The 24,037-nt window shown below is 41.4% G+C and overlaps 2 protein-coding genes across 6 annotated transcripts in view; one reads left to right on the top strand and one right to left on the bottom strand.

The window, feature by feature from the left end:
- The window catches only part of atg4b (autophagy related 4B, cysteine peptidase), a 61,080-nt gene extending 42,524 nt beyond the window's left edge, over window positions 1–18,556 (bottom strand). The window contains exons 1-6 of one of the 3 annotated variants that reach the window (XM_069896435.1): window positions 18,361–18,431; window positions 12,743–12,842; window positions 9,579–9,680; window positions 8,897–8,968; window positions 7,311–7,409; window positions 6,615–6,716 (exon numbers count right to left, since the gene is read on the bottom strand). In XM_069896435.1, coding sequence (XP_069752536.1) covers window positions 6,615–6,716; window positions 7,311–7,409; window positions 8,897–8,968; window positions 9,579–9,680; window positions 12,743–12,842; window positions 18,361–18,396 — 511 coding nt within the window. In that variant the 5' untranslated portion in view covers window positions 18,397–18,431. Of the gene's footprint in view, window positions 1–6,614; window positions 6,717–7,310; window positions 7,410–8,896; window positions 8,969–9,578; window positions 9,681–12,742; window positions 12,843–16,748; window positions 16,824–18,360 lie in introns of those variants that run through there. The other 2 variants (XM_069896433.1, XM_069896436.1) reach the window with 2 other exon arrangements.
- On the top strand, window positions 17,657–23,696 carry LOC138742276 (uncharacterized). Of its 3 annotated transcripts, none has more exons than XM_069896439.1 (2): window positions 17,657–18,094; window positions 22,771–22,834. In XM_069896439.1, the coding sequence occupies exons 1-2, from the start codon at window positions 17,774–17,776 to the stop codon at window positions 22,810–22,812; spliced, it is 363 nt and encodes a 120-aa protein (XP_069752540.1). In that variant the 5' UTR covers window positions 17,657–17,773; the 3' UTR covers window positions 22,813–22,834. The 3 variants fall into 3 exon arrangements, with proteins under 3 accessions (XP_069752540.1, XP_069752539.1, XP_069752538.1); XM_069896438.1 differs by lacking the exon at window positions 17,657–18,094 and adding an exon at window positions 18,172–18,840 and having other exon boundaries at window positions 22,771–23,696; XM_069896437.1 differs by lacking the exon at window positions 17,657–18,094 and adding an exon at window positions 18,173–18,840 and having other exon boundaries at window positions 22,768–23,696.
- The last annotated feature ends 341 nt before the right edge of the window (window positions 23,697–24,037 follow it).

Below are 24,037 nucleotides of genomic sequence, written 5' to 3'. Positions count from 1 at the left end.
GGAAGATCATAAAATTCATTGCTATTCAGTGTAGCAATTTCTAAATTTGAAACTAGTTTCTATAAGCCTTTCTTGACCCACAGCCTTCAAAAGAATTTTTGACTTTCTTCCTTGTAGTTTGATCTTGTTCATTAATTCCTCGTACAGTACTACCTGAGTCAAGAAATGCATTTCTTTATTGGACTTTACTTGTACAGATACTAGAGGAAGTTTGCAATCAATTCCACTGCCCACAGTAAGATCACTGCTTTGGACTGGGACTTGGTCCTCTTGTTCATCTGCTTTCTTGGTTTCCTTTTGCTCCTTTTCTGTTATTTTCTTCTCTTGCAAAATATGCAGTCTCCAAGAATGCTTCGAATTGCAAATGTTTGCAGCTGATGCATTTCTTGCAATCTTTGCTGATGTATCCTTAACACAAACAGCCAAAACACATCCCATTTCTCTTCAAAAGGGTGATGTTTTCATTATGCATCATCTTCTCATATTGTGAAGACATTTCCAAAGCGTGTTCTTTACAGAACAAACAGCTCTTCTCAGCGGGTTTCTATTCCTTTTCTTTCACTCTATTTTTCTTCTCTTTATTCTCAACAGATATAGTTGTGGCAAAAGCACTTCCCTTTGTTTTCTGAAGAGATTGTGCCTTATACTTCTTTACATCTTTACTTGTAGTAGAAGTGTCTTTGATATTACCATATACTGGATCCATTACAATATCCATTCGTTCCTCTATAAATTCTACCATATTTATAAAAGTAATTGCATTTGACACACTATCTTCTGGCTGTATTTCCTCTTGAAATTGGAAATATCAGACCAATGTTTTCCATTAAGCTCCTGCAAATAGTCAATTTCATCCATAGCATTACAACATACTCTTAGAAACAGAGTGTATGCTTGTAAACCCTTTGTGTCTTCTGGTCTAATTGATGACCATGAAAGAATCATTTCCTTATATGCTGTAGCAATCTTATGCTCACTGCCAAAATGTTTCTTCAGTAACCTCTTGGCTTCTTTAAATCCTTCTGCTGGCAGCATAAGATGACGATCTCTTACCAGTTCCCTCGTAATCCACTTGTAAACTGTTCTAAGTAATAGACGTTCCACCAAATCTTGAGTTTTGCTTTCAATACCACGTTCTAAGGATTTCATGAACATTCAATACTGTAATAAGTCACCACTAAAAACTTGGACTATTTTAGGCAAAGAAAACAAAGAGTATAACTGTTTTACCGATGAAACTAATTCTGAATATAGAGATTACAAAAGGTGTAGTTTTAAGGCTTTTGAAGAATATAAAGGTGGATAAGTCTCCGGGACCAGACGGGATCTTCCCCAGGACATTGAGAGAAGTGAAGGAGGAAATAGCAGAGGCTCTGGCGGTAATTTTTCAAATGTCATTAGATATGGGGATAGTGCCGGAGGATTGGCGCATTGCGCATGTGGTTCCGTTATTTAAAAAGGGTTCAAGGAGGAAGCCTGGCAACTATCGGCCTGTAAGTTTGACGTCTGTGGTAGGTAAATTAATGGAGAAAATTCTTAGAGATAGTACTTATAAACATCTGGATAGACAGGGTCTGATCAGGAGCACTCAACATGGATTTGTGGGAGGAAGGTCATGTTTGACCAATCTGATTGAATTTTTTGAAGAGGTGACTAGGATAGTCTAGGATAGACTAGGAGGTGAGGGTAGCGCAGTGGATGTTGTCTATATGGACTTCAGTAAGGCCTTCGATAAGGTACCACATGGAAGGTTAGTTAGGAAGGTGCAGTCTTTAGGTATAAATTTTGAGATAGTCAAATGGATTGAACATTGGCTGAAAGGGAGAGGCCAGAGAGTGGTAGTGGATAATTGTCTGTCAGGTTGGAGGCCGGTGACCAGTGGTGTGCCTCAAGGATCTGTATTGGGCCCATTGTTGTTCGTTATATACATTAATGATCTAGATGATGGGGTGGTGAATTGGATTAGTAAATATGCAGACGATACTAAGATAGGTGGAATAGTGGATAATGAAGAAGGTTTTCAAGGATTGCAGAGGGATTTGGGCTGCTTAGAAAAGTGGGCTGAAAAATGGCAGATGGAATTTAATGCTGATAAGTGTGAGGTGCTTCATTTTGGTAAGAAGAATCAGAATAGGACATATGTGGTAAATGGGAGAGCATTGAGGAATACAGAAGAGCAGAAAGATTTAGGAGTAACGGTACATCGTTCCCTGAAGGTAGAAACTCACGTGAATAGGGTGGTGAAGAAGGCTTTTAGTATGCTGGCCTTTATCAATCATTGCATGGAATATAGGAGTTGGGAGGTGATGTTGAGATTGTATAAGACGTTGGTGCGGCCTAATTTGGAGTTCTGTGTGCAGTTCTGGTCGCCTAATTATAGGAAGGATATAAACAGAGTGGAGAGAGTGCAGAGAAGGTTTACCAGAATGTTGCCTGAGTTTAAGCATCTGGAGTATGGGGAGAGATTGGACAGATTGGGTCTTTATTCTTTGGAGCGTAGAAGGTTGAGAGGGGATTTGATAGAAGTATTTAAGATTATGAAAGGGATAGATAGAATGGATGTGGATAGACTATTTCCGTTAAGAGGAGGAAAGTTTAAAACAAGAGGACATGAGTTAAGAATTAAGGGGCAGAGGTTTAGAGGTAACATGAGGGGGAACTTCTTTACTCAGAGAGTGGTAGCTGTGTGGAATGATCTTCCGGGAGAAATAGTGGCGGCGGAGTCAATTGTATTATTTAAGAAAAGGTTGGACAGGTATATGGATGAGAAGAAGATGGAGGGTTATGGGCATTGTGCAGGGAGGTGGGATTAGAAAGGGGTGTTTGGTTCGGTGCGGACTAGAAGGGCCTAATGGCCTGTTTCCGTGCTGTAATTGTTATGTTTTGTTATGTTATGTTATGGTTGCCTTGTCAAGCTTGTGTATACATCATTATGCCCATTAGGTAATGTTGTTTGGAATGGCCTGTACTCCCATATTTCACTGTATTCTTGACTGATGGTAATGTCAAGTACTCACTGGAAGGAGAACAACTTTCACTTATACCTCTATCTCCTGTGATCTCCAGTGGTGTTTGTAAATTATCAGCACCATGTCTTATCACAATTTGTTCGGACTGGTACACACCTTGTGGCTACTGTACAACATTACAAGTTTCCCTTTCACGTCCTTCTTCAAAATGTGTTTCTTTACTAATAGATACTTCTGAAGTATCTTCATTACGGCCCCAGCAGCAGCAATGTTCACTTGCATCTTCTGCTGGTCTCTTTTCTTCTTTAACTCAAAATTCATGCGCTCCTCCTGCGCTCTTTGTTGCTCCTCCTGCGCTCTTTGTTGCTCCTCCTGCGCTCTTTGTTGCTCCTCCTGCGCTCTTTGTTGCTCCTCCTGCGCTCTTTGTTGCTCCTCCTGCGCTCTTTGTTGCTCCTCCTGCGCTCTTTGTTGCTCCTCCTGCGCTCTTTGTTGCTCCTCCTGCGCTCTTTGTTGCTCCTCCTGCGCTCTTTGTTGCTCCTCCTGCGCTCTTTGTTGCTCCTCCTGCGCTCTTTGTTGCTCCTCCTGCGCCCTTTGTTGCTCCTCCTGCGCCCTTTGTTGCTCCTCCTGCGCCCTTTGTTGCTCCTCCTGCGCCCTTTGTTGCTCCTCCTGCGCTCTTTGTTGCTCCTCCTGCGCCCTTTGTTGCTCCTCCTGCGCTCTTTGTTGCTCCTCCTGCGCTCTTTGTTGCTCCTCCTGCGCTCTTTGTTGCTCCTCCTGCGCTCTTTGTTGCTCCTCCTGCGCTCTTTGTTGCTCCTCCTGCGCTCTTTGTTGCTCCTCCTGCGCTCTTTGTTGCTCCTCCTGCGCTCTTTGTTGCTCCTCCTGCGCTCTTTGTTGCTCCTCCTGCGCTCTTTGTTGCTCCTCCTGCGCTCTTTGTTGCTCCTCCTGCGCCCTTTGTTGCTCCTCCTGCGCCCTTTGTTGCTCCTCCTGCGCCCTTTGTTGCTCCTCCTGCGCTCTTTGTTGCTCCTCCTGCGCCCTTTGTTGCTCCTCCTGCGCCCTTTGTTGCTCCTCCTGCGCCCTTTGTTGCTCCTCCTGCGCCCTTTGTTGCTCCTCCTGCGCCCTTTGTTGCTCCTCCTGCGCTCTTTGTTGCTCCTCCTGCGCCCTTTGTTGCTCCTCCTGCGCCCTTTGTTGCTCCTCCTGCGCCCTTTGTTGCTCCTCCTGCGCCCTTTGTTGCTCCTCCTGCGCCCTTTGTTGCTCCTCCTGCGCCCTTTGTTGCTCCTCCTGCGCCCTTTGTTGCTCCTCCTGCGCCCTTTGTTGCTCCTCCTGCGCCCTTTGTTGCTCCTCCTGCGCCCTTTGTTGCTCCTCCTGCGCCCTTTGTTGCTCCTCCTGCACTCTTTGTTGCAACTCCCATTCATCTAAACCCCGTTTATCCTTAAGAGCCTTTTCTTTTGCATAAAGAACAGCCATATTAACGGGTGCCTTTTCACATCTCGATGCAGTACTCGAAACCTTGGAATTTGCATTCGAACTTTGTTTGCTTCTTTTACTTCCTGCTTTTGACACACCATCTTCTGGTTGTATTTCCTCTTGAAATCAGAAATATCAAACCAATGTTTTCGATGTGGTCAAGAAATAGGAACTTTCTTGCATTCAACCCAACCATGCCCTAAAGTGAGGCCTTTCTGGGAAGATTTGGGTAATCTCCTGGAAAAAAATTACTGGAATTCGATACCCTTAGGCACCCGGATTATTTTTATTCAGGAATTTAGAAGACACAAGACCTAAAATGAGGCTGTCGAAATAACAATTAAAATTCGTTAATCTTGCTTTAGCAATGGCCAGGAAATGCATAGCAGTTACTTGGAAATCTGATTCCCAACTAGGTTTAGCCCGCTGGAAGATAGAAATGCATCATTGTGTACTCCTGGAGAAGATCATCTATAACCTCAGAAACAGGTATAATATATTTTCAAGAAAATGGAATTTATACTTAAGGTATATCGGCATAAAACTTTAACGATTTCCCCCTCTTGGTATACCAAGTCTCCTCTTGGTATACCCAATTTGAAGAAGTTTTCCTCATCTTCCCTCCACAGATGTTTCCAGACCTGCTGAGTTCCTCCAGCAGTTTGTTTTTTGCTCCAAATTAGCAGTATTTGCATTCTCTTGTGTCTGCTCACCTCATGTATCAAAGATCTCCATCAGTTCTATCGGCATCGGTTTTTTTTCTTTTTTAATTTTTATCAGATTAACGTTAATATGGGTTTAATTATGGTTGTCATATTTCATATCATTAGACAGAATTTGCCCTTTTTTAGGCCAAGGGATCATCTAATGTAGTTTACTTAGTTTCTATCCAGAATTATTTTTAAGAAATATTGTTAAATAAACAAATATGGGTAGGTTTTTTGATTTACATTTATATTAATTTGTGATATGTATGTGACATTTTAGAGACTTTGTATGCAGGATTTATATGTTAAATTCAATAAAAATATTTTAAAAAGAAAGTTATATCTGAATCAATTATTTGGCAGAGGGTTCCGATGCAAAAGAATCCTTTCTAAATTTTATTTGATCTCTATGGCTATTTAATATATTAATTCCCTTATTCTCATCTTTATTCATATAGGATATATGTTAGCACAACTAACACTCGCTTGAGAATCCTGCAGCTCTTCTGGTGAAGAGATAAGCCCATTCTTGCCTAGTGACTGCAGCAGTTACAGTAACCCACCGTCGAACCCCTGTGGACACCTCAAATTTTGCCTCCTTCCAATAAGGTGATTGCAGTGGTAACAACTAGTCTCTCTCTTCAAATGGTGGGCATTGGCCTCAGTGATGATGGAGTGTTGTGGGGTCCAATATTCAAATGCTCCTTCCACATCAATGAATTTAAAAAAACAATGGGCAGTTAAGAAAGAGAAAGGATATACAATCTCTGAAGTTGCCACTATGCAAGCTCACTTGGATGCTCCCTGATCTGTGGCAATACAAACATTTCAACTCCTATTTCTTTGCTCATGCACAGATTATGGGGTTTTTTATTGCAGAAAATTAACTTTCAGATGGGTTTCTAGGAATGCAATCTCACCCCCATTATATGTAAAGAGAAGATAACAAAAATAGACAAAAGATGCTGGAAACATGTGGTTAAGAGTCTTCCAGATAGACATGAAGGGGATAGAGAGAGACGTATTATGTGCAGGCAGCAGAGTCTTAGTTTAATTTGGGTCATCTGTAATAACAGACAAGCTGTAGATACCATATATGCACACACCTGATATGAATGGTAAAGACTTGAGCAATCCCTAAAATCAGTTAACTACGATAAACCAGATTATGGAACTACATAACGGACATTTTTAACATATGAAAGGACATTCAAAGTACGGTACTTCACTCAATTAGAGACAAAACAGTGAAGTTTATAGACAAGAGATTTAGAAAAGGGAAATGGAGTGTAAATTGTGACAATGTAAATTCTTCTAGTGAGTGTTGAGGCAGAAAATATCTCAACATTTTAGGTTAATTTGGATTAAAATTTACAAAAATTTAAGGATTATGGGTGAGTAACTGAGATTGCAAACATATTCAACACTCCAACTCCCATCCACCTTCTCTTAATAGAGCAGTAGCAAAAAAGCTCACCTATTTGATGAATGGAGTAGTAGCTGTCCTTTTTGTCAAGAAATGCATTCAATACATTGTAATATTCATCCCTTTGCTGTTTCCCATTTACCCACCTCCAATCTGCAAAGAAAGAAGATAACAAAAATAGACAAAAGATGCTGGAAACGTGGTTAAGAGTCTTCCCGATAGACATAAAGGGGATAGAGAGAGACGTATTATGTGCAGGCAGCAGAGTCTTAGTTTAATTTGGGCATCATGTTTAGCTTAGAAATTGTGGGCTGAGGGGTCTGTTCCTGTGCTGTTCTAAGAAACACATTTTGAATGAATAGGAACATTGCAATGTTTCTTGTAACTCTTCAGTACTCCAGGGAGGGGGTTGGAGATGGAGATCCACATAGTTATAAATGGAGTCAAACTGTCAAGTCCAAATCCTAACCAACACAGAAGGTGACAAAAAAGGGTTAAACAATTCCCCCACCCAATCTTCCTCCTTTAAATTCAGGTGCCTGTTTTTGCTTATGCCTGATGGATGACCCAGTCCCAAAACCCTTTGGACACTAAGCGACCTGCTGAGTTTCTCCACCACCTTTGTATATTGCACTCAACCCAAGCATCTCCAAACATTCCTGTTTAATTTAAACAATTGATTTCTCCACCATAAAGTTCCTACCCAAATTATTGTGATACAAAATTTGAACCGTTCATAGAACTCACCTCGACCCAAATGTCTGCAGATGAGAGCCTGAGCCAAGATCATCTGTCCACATCGCAACATGCAGCCCCAACCATTATCAGAGGTGGGCCCAGTGCCTCCTGTTGTCATCAGAAGAATTCAATAGTTAATAATGACAACATGCAATGCATCTGCCTCAAAAGTATTATATATTACAACACTCAATCTTTTCAGAAAAACTGAAAGGAAGAAATCCAGTCATCCAGGCACAACAAAATGTTAGTTTGGATGGCAACAAATTTTACAAAGACATATTCAGAATAGAGCAGAATAGAGCACACCCAGCACTTGGCTACCCAGAAGATCAAGCAGCATCTAGGAAAAGAGAAACAGAGTTAACATTTCAGATCAAACAGCTTTCATCAGGATTGTGACGTGAAATATTAATTTTTTCTCACCATCCTGAATATTTCCAGCACTTTCTGATTTTATTTCAGAGTTTGTTTTTGTCAAGGAGTGACCAAAACACGTTTTTAAAATTAGAGGGAGTTTGACAGGAAAACATAGAGGTTTCCATTAGTGAAGCTAGGGAAATATAAACAAAATAAGGTTACTAATAAATCCAATAAGGTATCAGAATTTATCTCTTTAGTCCAGAAATAGAAAGAACAATAAATGCTACCAAATGAAGTTGATCCATTAGATGTGTGCAGGAGTTAGAAATATGCTGATAAAACATGAAAGAGGGTGGCAGAAGTGAAGGTCAGGACAAAAGTCTTGCAAATGGAACACAGGGATTTAAAGATGTCTTGCTATTAAATTGGATAGTGTTTGGTCCATCTTCCCAGAGGCTTTAATATCCTCACGTATCAAAACCTATCAATGACAAGGAAAATATTGTGAATGCCAAAAATCTAAAATAAAAACAGAAAATGCTGGGAACACTCAGCAATGCTTTAAACTGGGAAAGAGAAAGAATAATTCAGGTCAAATACTATTTTAAATCAAACCTGACCAGATTTAACAAAAAAAAATTCAGTCATGGTCAGTGTAGCAGTTAGCTCTCTACCCCCTCATGCAAATTAAGTACTATTGGTAATGATCAGCTAGAACAAAATTCTGAAATACCCTTGTTAAGATTCTAGCTTGAAGTTCACTGCAGGAATTCAATATCAATGGATGTTTTCCAAAATTTAAATTTCAACAAAATGGGAGGACAGTGGCACAACCTACAGAATCGTTGCCTCACAACTCCTCAGGATTCAATGCTGACCTCTGTACATCTCCCTGTAACTCAGGCGCTCTTGTTTTCTCCCACATGCCAAAAATGTGCAGGTCATTAAGTTAATTGCCAATTGTAAATCGACCCTAGGTGAGTGGCAAGATCAGCAAAGGAGTTTATGGGAATGTAGGGAGAATGGGATTATTGTAATGTTAGGTAAATGAGTGGTTGAAGGTCAGCATGGACAGTGAGCAGAACAGTGTTTCTTAGCTTTATAACTATTAATATTTGTTCTTATTTAGTGTTGCTCAATATCTGAACCAGGTACAAAATATTCCTTTATGAAACTGCAAGATGGATTTACAAACTAATGAATTTTAGCTGTAAAAGACTAATAATACCTACCAATAGGAGAGAAATTCTTCCTGTAGGTAAACCAGAGTCGTGATGTGACATCTGCAAAAATCTCATCTTTTTCTGTTAGAAAAGAAAAAGACTTGGAATGAAAGAGACATTGGACTTTGCGAAGCAGACCTCATCTCCCCTTGAATCCTTCCACCAAATACTTACGACCTAGGTCCCCTGGTTTTTGATCGGACATCCAAGGGAAACAAGTCCTTCAGATTTATTCCTTTTAAACCTCCACAATCATTTTAAATACTGCAATTAATGTATCCCCTTAATCTCCTATTTCCAAAGAGCACAACTCTATGCAATCTATCCTCATAGCTACAATTTTTCAGTTCTAGCAACATCCTCTCAGATCTCCTCTGCACAACCTCCAACGTAAACCACACATTTATTGTAATGCCATGACTAGAATTACATGCAGAACTCAAGTTTTGGCCGAACTCAGAGAGCTCTTGCACAACTCATCTTATAATGGCCCAGTATACGCCAAGATAATGAAGAGCTGTAAGAATATTATAACACAGTTACATCTGCCCAGCATCTACTTGAACTCCCACAAATAAACCCTGCACAGTACAGATAACCAGCCGAAACCTGTCCTAATACTAAAAACACACTAGCTTGTGACAACTCTTCTCCCGTGTTGGTTGCAAACATTTTGTACCAGTCTTCTTACCTGTGAGTGCACTATACTTTGTTCCCAAAATCCAAACTGGTTCTTGTGTTTCTGGAAAGTCTTCAAAATCACCAAACCTCAAGGTATCATATGTTAGAGTAGCTGAAAAGAAACAAGACTAGTAATAGTGTCAATTTAAAGGAGTCAGCAGGTAAACACACATTCCTAGAATTATCAATTATTTTTATCTTCTTGGTTGTCACCTATTCCTTCCTGATTGCATCAATAAATACTGTATAAATAGCCAGCCAATGGCATTATTTTCCCAGTTTCTTAACATATTAAAACTATGGATGATAGGCTAGTCAAGATAGCAAATATAAATGGAGAGCAAATTAAGGTAGCATTGTGGAGTTCATTGTCAGGATAAACTGGGGCAAGTGTACTGTAGGAGTAAAAGTACTTTTATATGGCTATAGAAAAGAGGGGACTGAACAGGGATATGAATAGCAAAATTATAAATAAAGCAGATCAATTATAATTAAGGCTTGCTGGAAGCAGAAATCACAGAAAAGACAATCTGGGATTGGAGGAAAGGGATACAGGGGACACAGAGCTGATGTGGTGCAGGGACAGACGGTGAATATGCTTTACATATTTAGTGTTGAGTGGCGGTATGAGACAGATGTTCTGGAATGTGACTGGAAACAGCAGGTAAGTGGCTGGAGTGTCCCCTCATTCAATCTCTCCCAAGAACCATGGAGTTCCTCCAGCACTTTTGTGTATTGCGGCCCAACTGAGGTTTTTTATAACTGGAATACTATTTCCTTTTGTAGTACAGAATGACTCCCACTGTAGGCCCTAAAAATGTCCTAGACACTCCACCACTACCTTCTGTCTTCTATGGGCAAGCCAATTCTGAACCCAAACTACCACTTCACAATGGACCCCAAGCATCTTAACCTTCCCCTACTACAGGGAACCTTGTTAAATGCCTTACTAAAGTCCATTTAGACCATATCCACTGCCTCACTAACCACCTTTGTCACCTCATCCTAAAACTCAATCATTTGTATCTATCTTACATGCCAGGACTTCAGGAACTGAGTTACTGGGAAGGGTTAAACAAGTTAGGACTTTATTCTCGAGAGCTTAGAAGAAAGAGGGGAGATTTGACAAAGGTATTTAAAATTATGAGGGGGGGGGGGATAGATAAAGTATATATAGATCATCTTTTTCCACTGAGGGTAGGCTGGATACAAACCAGAGGACATGGGTTAAGTGTGAAAGGGGAAAAGTTTATGGGGATCGTGAGGGGGAAGTTCTTCACACTGGGAGTGTGGAAGAAGCTGCCAGCTGAGGTGAAGAATGCGGCCACAGTTTTAATATTTAAGAAGAATTTGGACAGGTACATGGATAGGAGATGTATGGAGAGCAATGATCAGGGTTCAGGTTAGTGGGACAAGAGAGAATAAGCAAGGCCGAAAGGCCTGCTTCAGTCTGAAATATTCCATGGTTCTAAAAAAAAAATAACCCTTTCTTTGTCAGAAATAGATACAGGTGCATGTGATTCATTCTGGTTTTTGAGTCAAGAATTACCAGCAAAATCATTGTTGAACTGAGAGCACCTATGATGCAATTCTCACTATTCAGAAATGTGACCAACCTCCATATTAAATCCTAACTCAGTGTTAAAGGCGGGCTCAATTTTAACATTTAAGAAGAATTTGGATAGGTACATCGATGGGAGAAGTATGGAGGGCTACAAATTGGGTGCAAATCAGTGGGACTTGGCAAAAAAATAGTTCAGCACAGACTAAAGGGCCAAAGGGGCCTGTTTCTGTGCTGTAGTATGGATCTATATAACCATGCTAACTGTCTCGACTCAGGTCATGCCTTTCCAAATGTACATAAATCTCAATCAATAACCTCCCTACCAATGATGTGAGAGTCACCCGCCGAGAATTTCCTAGATTATCCCATTTCCCTTCTTAAACTAAAGAAACAACAATGGCCACTCTCCATCCCTCCAGGACCTTCCCTGTTACCAATGAGGTTACAAAGAACTTTGTTAAGGTTCCTGAAGTCTTCTCTTTTGCCTCTTGCAATAACCTGAGATGTATTCCATCAGGCCTTGTGGATTTATCCACAATGCTCCTCAAATCACCTAGGGCCACCTCCTCCTTGATCTTAAAATGCCCAAACACATCAGCATTTCCCATACTGCTCATATCTAAAAAAAAGGATTTATGTCCAATCTTATTAATGTCTGAATGACAGACCTGATTGGCAACTTTTGGATTTATGCTTCTGGAACTGTGGGCTGGTGCAGACCCGCAAGGAAGCTCCCGTGCGGTCTGGCTGCCTAGTCAACTGCCATCAGCTCCACACGGGCTTTGAACAGCCTGTTGAAGGAGCCGACAGTGGTTTTATTTGAAATCCCATGTCCGGCGCCCAAGATGGCTGTGTCTATTAATTGGCAGCAGCCACAAAGGGCTGCAGACTTTGGGGAAGCAGAGGATTGGAGTAGGGCACCAGAGGACGGGAAAATAGGTGATCTGAGAAGGAAAAATGGAGGAGATGACCCACGGGACTGTGACCATGGCAGAGGACCAGTGAGGAGGCTCTGCAGCTGAGGGACCAGTGCATGTGGCACGCTGCTGGTGACTCGAGGTGAGGAAACGGTGGGCTACTGTCAGGAGACTCGCGCCAGGCTGCGAAAGGCTAGAGACTGCCTTGAACTGACTGGAGGGGTTCCAGATATCAGAACCAGGATGCGAGGAGATGCTGAGGGTGCTAAAGGGTTCCTGACCATGTCAGAGGTTCGGATCTGGAGCTCAAGTTGCCAATGGTTTTGACTGAACCTTGTCTGGCTGTGGGGACTGCAGAAGCACTGGAGGTGAATCTACGGACACTTGGTGACTTGGGGTGGGGGGAACTCTCTTTTGCTTCTCTCTCTCTCTCACTGTAAGAGGTGCTTTGGAAATTCCTGCTGGTGGCGAATCTGTCTGCCTTGCAGGAAGCAAAAATAAATTTCACTCTTTTTAATTACTATGATAATAAATAGTATATTAAATCTTGAATTTCAAAACCTACTATGAATTCAACAATAAATTATTGTCAATTTTAAGGATTTATGTTTTAGTTTATTGATTGCTAACATGGCACCATGCCACAAGACTTTTAATCTCTTTCCTGTGTTCCGTCTCATCATTATTTGATACCTGGCTTCGTTCTGTGGTATTGCTGCAGAATTTTTAAAAATGGACTTAGAATGGTATTTAGTTGTACAGTCGTGGGTGTAGAGATTTGGTCATCAACAAACTGAAATGAAAAAGTGACAAAGGAACAATTTAAAAAAAGTTACTGATTTGAATAGTTCACATTGTCTCCAGAAATTAGCATGCAATTGAAGTAATTTTTAAAAAAATGAATCAAGTTCAAGAAACAGAAGTCAAAAACTGCTTATGGCTGGAAATCTGAAATGCAAGTAGAAAATGTTGGAACATTCAACAGATCAGGCTGCTTCAAGCATTTTAATTTTGTTGTGTTCAATCAGTTCAAATTTCTTCTACTTGGTTTATCTGCACAAGCCTGTGACAAAGAAATTGAATTGTGGAATAAACTTAACAATCCCAGTAAAAGTAATCGTTTCACTGACACAAACTCGCACTAAATTGATTTTTGTTACATGTCTGAAAGAGTGATTACACGATTTTTTGCCCCATGCTCATATTTCTGAAATTTTAGTGAAATATGAAGATCTACCTGGGTTGGGGGGGGCAGGGGGTATTAACAGAAACATTGTTTTTGAAGCCTGGTTTTGAATTTTACAACCCCCCTTATTTGCTGTAGCCCTTCCCCCACCATCTCATTACAGTAAATGCCCTCTGGTTTGACTGACCAAGATTGTCTATACTGGGAATGTATAGATGGCTTCATCTAGACCACATGCACTAAGCTACTAAGACTATTTTATGTCTTTGAATAAGACACTTATTGCCAGAACACAATTCTAAACCCTTTACACTGTTCTCTGTTTTGACTCTTTAAATAACTGGAGAGAACCACAAAAAAAGTCAAAACGTGTGAAATCCTTTTGATAATTTTGACACAGAAATTCTAGTTATCTTTCAGCAGATAGTCAATTGATAGCTTTAAAACCTAAAGAGTAGGATAATATTGCTCACATCTTTGACTCACTACTCAAATTATAGACTTCTACATTGTTACTCTCTCTAATGAATCTTTTACTTGGATAGTAATTATCACAACATTAATAACCTCATAATTTAGGAGACAAAATCTATAATAGAAATCTGTATTAGCAGTAAACATTTTGACTGCATTGCATGGCATTTTATTCAGATTTCCCCTTCCAATCAGCAATTAAAATTAAATAACCACATTCCATTAAGAAAACTGTAACACAAAAAACATTTCTGGAGGTACATGTAGCTTACTGCCATACATTTCCAACTACAGAGTTTTAAAAATATATACTCTTGGATTATTAAAAATATACAGAAGACATGCACTAGTTTCAATCATTCCTTTATCTACTCTTGTAGATAGTTTTCTAACTATCCCCCAACCCTGTCCCCAATGGTCTCTCCCTCAACCTGTCTCTCAACCTCCACTACAATCTGTCCTCTTGGCCCTTACTCTGCTTCTTTCCTCCTTCATATACACAATATCATCCCTTCTTACTTTAGTTTTGACAAAGGGCCCTGATCTGAAATGCTGAATTTTAAATTTAAACAGACATACAGCAGGGTAACAGGCCATTTCAACCCACGAGTCCATGCCGCCAAATTTACACCCAGTTAACCTACACCCCCTGTTGGGAGGAAACCGGAGCCCCCAGGTAAAACCCATGTTGACATGGGGAGAACATACAAACTCCTTAAAGACAGCATGGGATTCAAACCCTGGTCCCAATCGCAGGTGCTGCAAGTGCAATGCGCTAACTGCTACAGCATCTATGACCCAAAAAAAGGTGGTGCCGCTAGAGCTGCTGTAAGACCCAGAGAGAGCAGGGAGTGGAGACACAGCACTCCCCTGCAGAGTCCTACCACCCAGTCCTACTGCTGATGGCTCCATATAGGCTTTACTTGGCCTGTTGAAGGAGCCAACGATGTTTTATTTGAAATCCTGCATCAGCAGGGTCTGGGCCCAAGATTGCAGCACCTGTGCTCACCAGTGGCCTTCAGGAGTTGCAGGTTCCGGGGGAGCAGCAGACTGGCACAGGACACCAGTAACGGGGTGATCATGCTGTAAAGGAGAAGCAGAGGAAACCACCACAGTGGTGGACCAGCAAGGGATCTGTGGCTGAAGGACACACACAGGTGGTGATGAGTTGTTGACGACGTGGGCAAAGAACCACACAGGCTACAGCCTGCTGGCAATGAGCTCAAAGGATTCACACCCAGCTGCGGGAAGCTAGAGACTGCTCATGAGAACTAGGTATCAGTACTGATTTTTGAGAGGATGCTGAGGTCAAGAAGCACTGGCGTCACTAGAGGTTGCGGCGTGCACCAGGTGACATCATCAGAGGGAGTGACACTACAATGACTGTCTATAAAATTTTTGTGGAGTGTTTCAGCAGTAACTTTTTTGGTAAAAATATCCTTGCAGTTAGTTATAACAACAAAAACGTTTTTGTAAGCCCAACTTACATGTACCAGTTTATATACTACAAGGTTAAAACTCTTAAGCTAATTTACTTTTTGGACTTTCTAATGTGCTCTGGTCAGAGCTGTTATTATTACCTAATTACAAAGATGCTTTGAATCATGTGGTTGTGTCTGCATGCGCTACAAGCACACACTGTTGTTTTCATTGCTGCTGGTGTTTTTATAGTTGTTGCTTTTATCAATTTTTCTGATGTTTTAGCTACAATATTATGATAATTAGTATTTGCAGTTTACGAGTAACATTAGTACAAAAAACATATAGGATTCTATGTGATCCGGTATGGGAGGAGGCTCATGGATAGGGGGTGGGGGGGGGTGGTGGGAGAGGTGTCATCAACCCTAGAGACACCACTGGTGAGAAGGCCCTTGGGTGCTGAAGGCTTCCCAATCACATCAGAGGTTTGGATCTGGCCTTGGGTTGCCATTAGCTTGAACTGAACTGGTGTCTTATGTGGCTGCAGAGGTTGTGAGAGCGCTGGAGGCTAATCCAAGGACACTCGGTCACTGGCGGGATTCACTTTTGCTTCTCTTTCTCTTGCCGGGCAATGCTAATAGCGAATCTTTGTCTGCCTTATGGCAGACAAAAGACAATTTTGTATAATATTACATTTTTGTTTTATTACATGACAATAAGTAGTATCTGATTCTGTCCACAGATGTTGCCTGACTCACTGAATTCTTCCAGCAGCTCATAATTTGCTGTAGAGGGAACACATCTAACCTTGATGTAAAACCTCAGTTCTATCTCTGATCAGAACACCGACCCACATTGTTGTAATAAAACTTCTAACCACTTAACTGAACAATGTGAATATGCACTAATTCATCATATTTAAATTTGAATGCAGAGAATTTATAAGCCACACATTGATGGAATATCTTAAAATTGTAAACTAAATCTACCACTTGTATCAAATCTTACAGATTACTAAAGTAACAGAGAATGCTGAAAATATTCAGCAAGTCAGAAGTCAGAGAGAGAGACACTAATAGACACAAGCAAGGCAATAAGGTTTGTAAAGACTTGTCAATTATTGCAGGTGATCTAACTACAGTGATCTATCGACAGAAGTTGAAATTAAATAAGAAATGCCATAATTCTGAGAAACAAAGCACAAGACATCTCAAATTAAAAAAAATCAAAGCTGGAAATACTTGGATGATCAAGCAGTATCTAAAGACTGACAAAACAGAGTTCACAACCAGTGACTGAAATTGCTGAATTCCAAATCATGAGAGCGGTAATGGAAGAAAACCCTGCAAGTGCTAAAGATTTCAGAAACAAAAACAGCGAATGCTGTAAACACTCAGCAGGTCAGGCAGCTTCTCATCTGGAACATTAACTCTCTGTCTCCTTCCATTGATGCTGCCTTTAATTGCTGCTTATTTATAGCATTTTTGTTCTGTTCCTGTACTGTGCTAATTTAGATCATTAGCTTATTACATCAAGAGTTTGACACAGGTTTGGCTTCCTTGTCCCAGTTTTGCTGTATGCTAATCTACAAGAGCGCAGAGTTAATTATGAAAAGCACACCTTTTCTTGCAATACCAACCACTTGACACATTTAAGTTTCTTTCAGCCCAACTACAATGATTTCAGATGATGTGCCTGCAAGAGAAGGAGATAAGAAAAAGAGGCAAGGATAGATCACTGAAAGGGTTCACACTTGGGATTTTCTGGGTATGACTGGATAATAACCACAATCAGAAGATACTACTTCTTAATGTGCTTCGATCTTTCTCATTGCTGCACCAGGGTCAGGAACTGGAATGGAAGCTATGAAAATCTCATGCTACTTTCAACCACAAGAGGATGGACCAATTAGAAATGAGCTGCCAGCTTGCAATAAGGGTCAGGGGTGTTATTTCATCATACCTGACAACATCTGATTTCTCTCAGAAGGTCAACGCCCCAAACATTTACCTCTTTTCCTGAATATTTTCACCACCTGCAGTAATTTGCTTTTGGTTTATAAAGAGACACCACCTCAGAAGCATTCACTGTTTGCCACACACAAAGCAATGGGTCACTAATTTCATTTTTACATCATCTAATAGAGGACAACACAGTCTGCTTGGAAAGCAGTTCACTCAACGTCCTTGCAGTGACGAGGGCTACAGTCATTGCCAGTCAGTGTGACACAGACCAAGAAAGAATAAAGACACCTTCAGGGAATCAAAACAATGCACCTTATTTAGTGGCTGTCAGATAGCCAGGAAACGATTGTGTTCAACGTTAAAATAAGTAAGTTTTTTTTTTAATGACGTGGGCTTATTTCGTGTCCTTTTATTTTCTTGCCAAAGTATTCCTTTTCAGACGATTTTCAACCTCCATGATCAATTGCTAGAAAAATCGTCCAAGGTGACCAGCACTCAGGTTACTGCCACCTGACATGAACACGTCGTGGTGCCTGAGATCAGTCACACGGGACAGATATTTCTATGTTTAAACCCATACATGGCCGTTCACGTCAGAGCCAGTTGTGAGCTGAGACTAGCCCTTAGCATTTAAACAATGGGAAATGCCACATTCCCACCTCAATCGACCAAAAGGACGAAATGAGCGCCCCAAAGGGCGAAATGAGCGCCCCAAAGGGCGAAATGAGCGCCCCAAAGGGCGAAATGAGCGCCCCAAAGGGCGAAATGAGCGCCCCAAAGGGCGAAATGAGCGCCCCAAAGGGCGAAATGAGCGCCCCAAAGGGCGAAATGAGCGCCCCAAAGGGCGAAATGAGCGCCCCAAAGGGCGAAATGAGCGCCCCAAAGGACGAAATGAGCGATTTCTACCAAGGGCAGATGTTCAGGACACAAAACACGGTTAAACAAAGTGATGGAACCGCAGATTCGGAATTGGTAAAGGCCACACTTGGAAAGATGATGAAGGTGGGCAGCCGCACACAATAGCGCCGGAGGGTGGTCCTGCGGCGTCACCTCACGGGGGCACGGACCGTGTCGGGGCGCGAGTTGGATGGGGGCAAGGCCGCGGAGCCGGTGCGGCATCGCTGCTCGCCGGGGAATGCGCAGCGGGACAGTTCGCTCCCAAGGTGCGTTGAGGGGGGTGGGCACTTCACCAGTCGATGCGTGGCGACCGAGCTACCTCCTCACAGTCAGCTCCCAATGAAGACCGCCCAGCAGCAACCCGGGCCTACCTGCATCCATTGTGTTCCCTCCTCTCCCGGCCACATCGGGCACCACCCAACCACGCTGACCGGCAGCCTCGACCAGCCAATCCGTGACGTCAGCCCACCCCTCAGGTGGGCGGGGCGATGAGCAGAAGTGGTCACAGCGCAGAACTCTCCTCCAGGGGGCGTCGGGTTCGCTGGCAGCCATCTTGTCGTCCGGAAAGCAGACAGCGTGACCGGGCTCATCGGACTCATTCAGGGATTAAGACGGCGAGTATTTCTTTTAAGTCTCCGTGAACCGAGTGTTGGTGCCATCTTGTTGCGTCTTGAGTGGATTTGGTTCCAGTTGTTGGTCTGCAAGATGGTAATCTCCTGTTCAGCCTGTACCTGCACCAACAGGCAGGGCAAGGTGGCCAAATCGGTCTCATTCCACAGGTGGGTGAACGGCCCCTCGTCATGTTATTGTAAAATCCATTCCATGGAAGATGCTTTGAAGCAGGAAAGTTGGTAAGTTTTCGAATGAGCCTCAAATCAGGCTACTGAGGAATTTCTCGTGATGATCTTTTCTGCTGTAAAGGTGACCCTAACCATAAACTAATCCGGACCACGCTATTTTCAGACATTATCTTTTATATCTGTACCGGGGTGGGGGTAAATTGAAAACATCCTATTTGGGGGGGGGGTAAATTGAATACATCCTATTGCTTTTTTTAAACAAAATTACCTGTTTGCGTACAGCAAGTGAGACTTTAAGAGTATATGACAATAAACTTTATGTTTTTTTAAAATATGGTTCCAACCAGTTGTCTTCATTTTCCATCTCCCATTTGTGTCTCTTGATTTTGTCTTCCAAATCAACCTCTCCAACTCCACCCACTTTCTAAATCCACCTACCGACTCCTGGCCAATCTCCTCCCTTTAATACAGCCTGCGCCATCTCCTATCTCAGTCCTGAAGTGGGGATTACCCCAACATATTGTCAGTCTCTTTTCCTTCCATGGACGCTGCTCGAACAGATGAGTTTTCCCAGTATTTCTGTTCTTCTGTAGGATCTAGCATCTGTAGTCTCTTGGGTCCACCTCTAAAAGAGTTTTGTGGAGTTGAACAAGGTAAAGCTTGGGAATATTGAGATTGCCACTGTTCTCGGTGGATTGTGGATGATATGACTGATATAATTCAATGAAAGACTGCATATGTTGGAATTTGAAATAAAAACAAAATATTGGATCTGCTCAGCAGTTTAAGTTGGTCATGTGCTGAGATGTGGTGATTGGAGTTGCTTGATGTCCATAAGACACTGTTGTAGAATAAATAAGAAAATACCAATGTGTGGTTACAAAGAGAGATCAGTAGGTTTAGAGCAACAGCAACATAATTTTACTATCTTGGGATTCTTTCAGAAATGTAATAATGGCAGGAAAGGAATTTTGCTTGGATCTGGTGGGTGTGTTCTTACACATGAATTTTCTTCCTGATGGGAAGGAGGTAATGAATGGTGTGTGGCCAGGGTGGGATGAATCTATTAATATGTTGGCTGCTTTTCCAAGGCAGCAGGAGTTATAGCTGGAATCGATGGAGGGGTTTATGTATGATGACTTGAGCTAAGTTCATGATGCCCTGCAATTTTTTTTGCTGTCTTTGGTGGGGCAGTTCCTGTGCCTTGAAATTATGTATTTGTGGAAGTTGTTACAGTATGCAGATGACAAGCCAAATTTCCTTGGGATTCTGAGGAAGTAGAGGCATGGGTATGCTTTCTTGGCCATTGCATTGATTGTGGGAGACTAGGACAAGTTATTAGGGATTATTGCCTCTTTAGGAACTTAGAACTGTCTACAATCTCCATCTCAACAATATTGATGGTGGACCAGGGCAGAGCTCATTCTCTTCCTCTTGAAGCCTATAACTAGGTCTTGCTGACACTGAGGGAGAGATTGTTGTCCTGGCATCAAGCTACAAGTCTCTCTTTCACACTCTGCTTCATCATTCAGAGATCTTGCCTACAACAGTAGTGTTGCAAATTTAGAGAATTAATTGGAGTTGTGTTTGGCCATGCTCAGGGAATGTAGTGGAGGGCTGAGTGCACACTTGAGAATGACCATGGATTATTAGCGTGCACGTGCGTGACAATGTTTCTGTTTGATAACTTTTCAATAAAACTGTTAACATTGTTTCTCCACAGATGCTGCCTGATCTGTTGACCATTTCCAACATTTGCTTTTATTTCTATATGACTTATTGCATCTAACATAAAATCAGGGTCCCTTGTCATCATGTACTTTATGTTGTTGTTTTGTTCTCTGCCATAAGTTGCTATTCTTTGATGAAGGTTGAAAGCTAAAAGTGAGAAGAGGAGAATCTAAAGAGGGGAAGTGCAGAAAGAAGATCTCACTTCCCCAAAATTCTTATTCAAATTCAAATTGCAATTCACACAACTGTGCTAAGCACCTGGTCTTCGCTCATTTCGAGTTTTCCCATTTAGTTCCCTAAGGTCTCCATTTTTCTAAACTCTCTGTTTCTCCATTGTGTTCTGTAATTGTGCAATTTTTAACTCCAGCTTCCCAAGCTGCACCATTGTTGCATGTGTGTGACATTTATAATTTCTGCATTGGGTGTTCTGGTAGCCTTGTATTTCATGGAGACACAGCACAGCAACAGGCCCTTCCAGCCCAATGAGCCCATACCACCCAATTGCACCCTTGTGATTGATCAACCTACTAACCCAGTAGGTTCTTGGAACGTAGGAGGAAACCGGAGTCCCTGGAAGAAACCCATACACATTGGGAGAACCTACAAACTTGCAGACAGCTGGCATTTACTGCATTAGCATTGGGCTAACTATTACGCTACCGTGCCACCTATTTTTTTAAATAAAGAATGATTATTTTATGCATATAAAAAAGGAATTAGTTACTGATTTTTCTTTTCCTTTGAGTCACACTTAACTAATTGTTTGTGAATTTCTCACCAATTTGCATAAAACTAATTAAATTGCTTCAAGTTGTTCATTTTCTGAAATACTTTGAGATATTTTGTGATGAGGTGACACTAAATTCAAATGTAATTATTTATTGAATTTTCAGCTATATCTGAACAACGATTGTTCAATTGCTACAATATCTACAACTGCTGGATATGGAAGATTATCTCTGCTAAATTGTTCTACAAAATTGTAGCTTTGTGTGCTTCTACAAATATTGTAAGGACTTGATGCTTTCTGTTATAACTTGAGTACTTCTGCCATTTCTTTTTATCATGAGCCATTGTAGTGGATTCTTAGGAGAGATCTTTCCTTTTGTTGAATCAACTATTGACAATTTTGTTTGTAGACACCTAATGCTTGATCAGTTCACTCAGGACCTGAATGACCTATTTTCTTTCAGTTAACCTGACTGTATTGTCCAGGATAGGATTATTAATTAAGCTTGTTTTGCCGTCGTTTAAATCATGGGTGTTTTTTTTTCTTAACTCTCTCTGCCTTCCTTGGTTATACAATATAACCAATTCTGGGGTAGTACAATAGCACAACTGTTCAAGCCACTGACTCATAGCAGCAGGGACTTGGGTTCAATTCCGACATCCCATGCTGTCCACGCAGAATATTCCCTGAATGTGCGGTTTTCCCTATGTGCTCCAGTTTCCGTCCCATATTTCAAAGACTTAGGCTTTGGAGGTTAGTTGTCCACTGTAAATTTCGCCTAATGTAAGGGAGGGGTAGAATCTGAGAGGAGTTGATGAGTTTGTGGGGAGAATAAGAAATAGGATTAATGTAGGATGTGTTTGGTAAATGCAGTTTTGGGCTGAAGAGCCTGTTTCATGCAGTATCTCTTGATGAATCTATGATAACACTTACGAGAGATTAATTTTGTAATTTTCAGTAGGAAAGCTTGAGATTTTTATACTCTTTATTTGAGCAGGTTCCTGATATCATCTCTGAATGGCCACGGTCTAATTTTAAGTTGTGTTATTGCCCCTTTGTCCGGGACCTCTATCCAAATGTGTTTTTCAGTGGCTTTAAAACACTTCAACTGGATCACCCCACATTTTACTATGTTGCAAAAAATTCAAGTCTAATCTTTTCAGAAAAACAATTTAGTGCTAGTTAACTGGATACCTAAGCTTTGTTTGCTGCCTTAATATGCTGCACATCTCCAATAAACCTGATACTTCCCCATTCTTTTTATCCAGATGCCTACCTGGAAGGGCTCAGGCCCAAAATATCAGTTATATATCTGCGAGACCTGCTGAGTTCCTCAAGCATTTTTGTCTTTTTAGTAAGCTGATACTGGAGATTGTTTTTAAATTTCTTAGTATCAAAGGTATAACTATTATACAACTTTATGTGGTATCTGACTAACTTCTTTTTAAAAACACCTAAAAGAAAGAGCAATTGGATTGAACAGCAGTTCCCCATGATTGCTTTTGTGCTTTATCTAGCAGGTTCCCTTTGAAAGATACCAAACGTTTATCAAAGTGGATTGATGCTGTTGGACGGACTGACTGGAAACCAACCAAGTTTTCCTTCTTGTGCAGTGCCCATTTTACCAAGGACAGCTTTCAAACACGTCAAGAAGACCAGCATCAACGGCTCAAATTCAGTGCTATTCCTTCCATTTTCAACTTCTCGGAACATGAGAGAATAGCAGAAGATCGGCATAGACACTGCCAGGATGAATTCAAATCGCATTCAGCTCCAGCTAATCAGCAAAGTGTTTATTTACTTTGTGGACAATCAGATGATAAAGGAAGTGAGCACCTTCAGCCCATTTCTACAATGGTGGAGAGTGAACATGTGCTTGAAAGGGTTCCTGCACTGGGTGAACTTGTCACTTCTGCCATCTCAGTGGCAAGTGAACCCACCCGGTATAAAGTTGCTGATCAACAGTGCACTCTGCAGTCTGAAGTTAGTAAGATCACATCTACTGAAAGATTGCTGATTGACAGCACTGTACCATTTCCTGAGGATGCTACCCCATCTCCCCCTGGAGCTTGCAAACTAATTAGTTCACTGCATTCATATAGTCTAACTCCACTACATGATACCTCTATCAAATATCAGGTCATGAAAAAGAAGACAGCTAAAGATCCTGAGTAGTCGGGTCATGAAGCAACATCAGGAAACCAATTCCACTCTAGTGAGGCACTATCTGCCTCAGGATCATAGTACATCTTCTCAGTATTTGCAGTGAGTGTATGTCCAAATCAGCAAATGTTCGTGAAACCTAAAACTTCAGGAAACTTGTTTTTCAAAACAGTGGTTACTGACTAAATTCAGTCTGTTGCTTCACATCAATCAGATCACAACTTTGCTTGAAATTCTCTCAACATTCACATATTAAAAAAGGCCATTTGGGCAGTGATGGAAACCTTTAATTGCCTATGTACTACTTAATTACTGTCAATCACTTTTTCCCCAGAATCCTCGTTTTCTTTGTCAAGTTTCACGCTTTATGAAATCTTTTAATTTTTTTCATAATTGAGTCATACAGCACAGGGCATTTCAACCCAGGAGCCCGTGCCACCCAATTTGAAGGGCGGGAGGAAACCAGAGCCTGCAAAGAAAACCCACGCAGACACGGGGAGAACATACAAACTCCTTACAGACAGCGCAGGATTCAAACCCGGTCCCGAGCGCTGGCACTGTCGCAAGCGTTGTGCTAACCACTATACAATCCATGGTGCCCTTGATCTTTAAATTGGCATTGGA

The sequence above is a fragment of the Narcine bancroftii genome, chromosome 9 (genome assembly GCF_036971445.1).
Source record: "Narcine bancroftii isolate sNarBan1 chromosome 9, sNarBan1.hap1, whole genome shotgun sequence".
Taxonomy (NCBI): domain Eukaryota; kingdom Metazoa; phylum Chordata; class Chondrichthyes; order Torpediniformes; family Narcinidae; genus Narcine; species Narcine bancroftii.
Note: the sequence above shows the minus strand (reverse complement) of the source record. Positions and strands in the feature narration are given on the sequence as shown.

Bases quoted from the DNA above. Each gene is read 5' to 3' on its own strand.
- LOC138742276 (XM_069896437.1), top strand. From the start codon at position 18,695: ATGGTAATCTCCTGTTCAGCCTGTACCTGCACCAACAGGCAGGGCAAG. The intron at 18,841-22,767 runs GTAAGTTTTCGA...TGCTTTATCTAG, and splicing joins GCTTTGAAGCAGGAAAGTTG to CAGGTTCCCTTTGAAAGATA.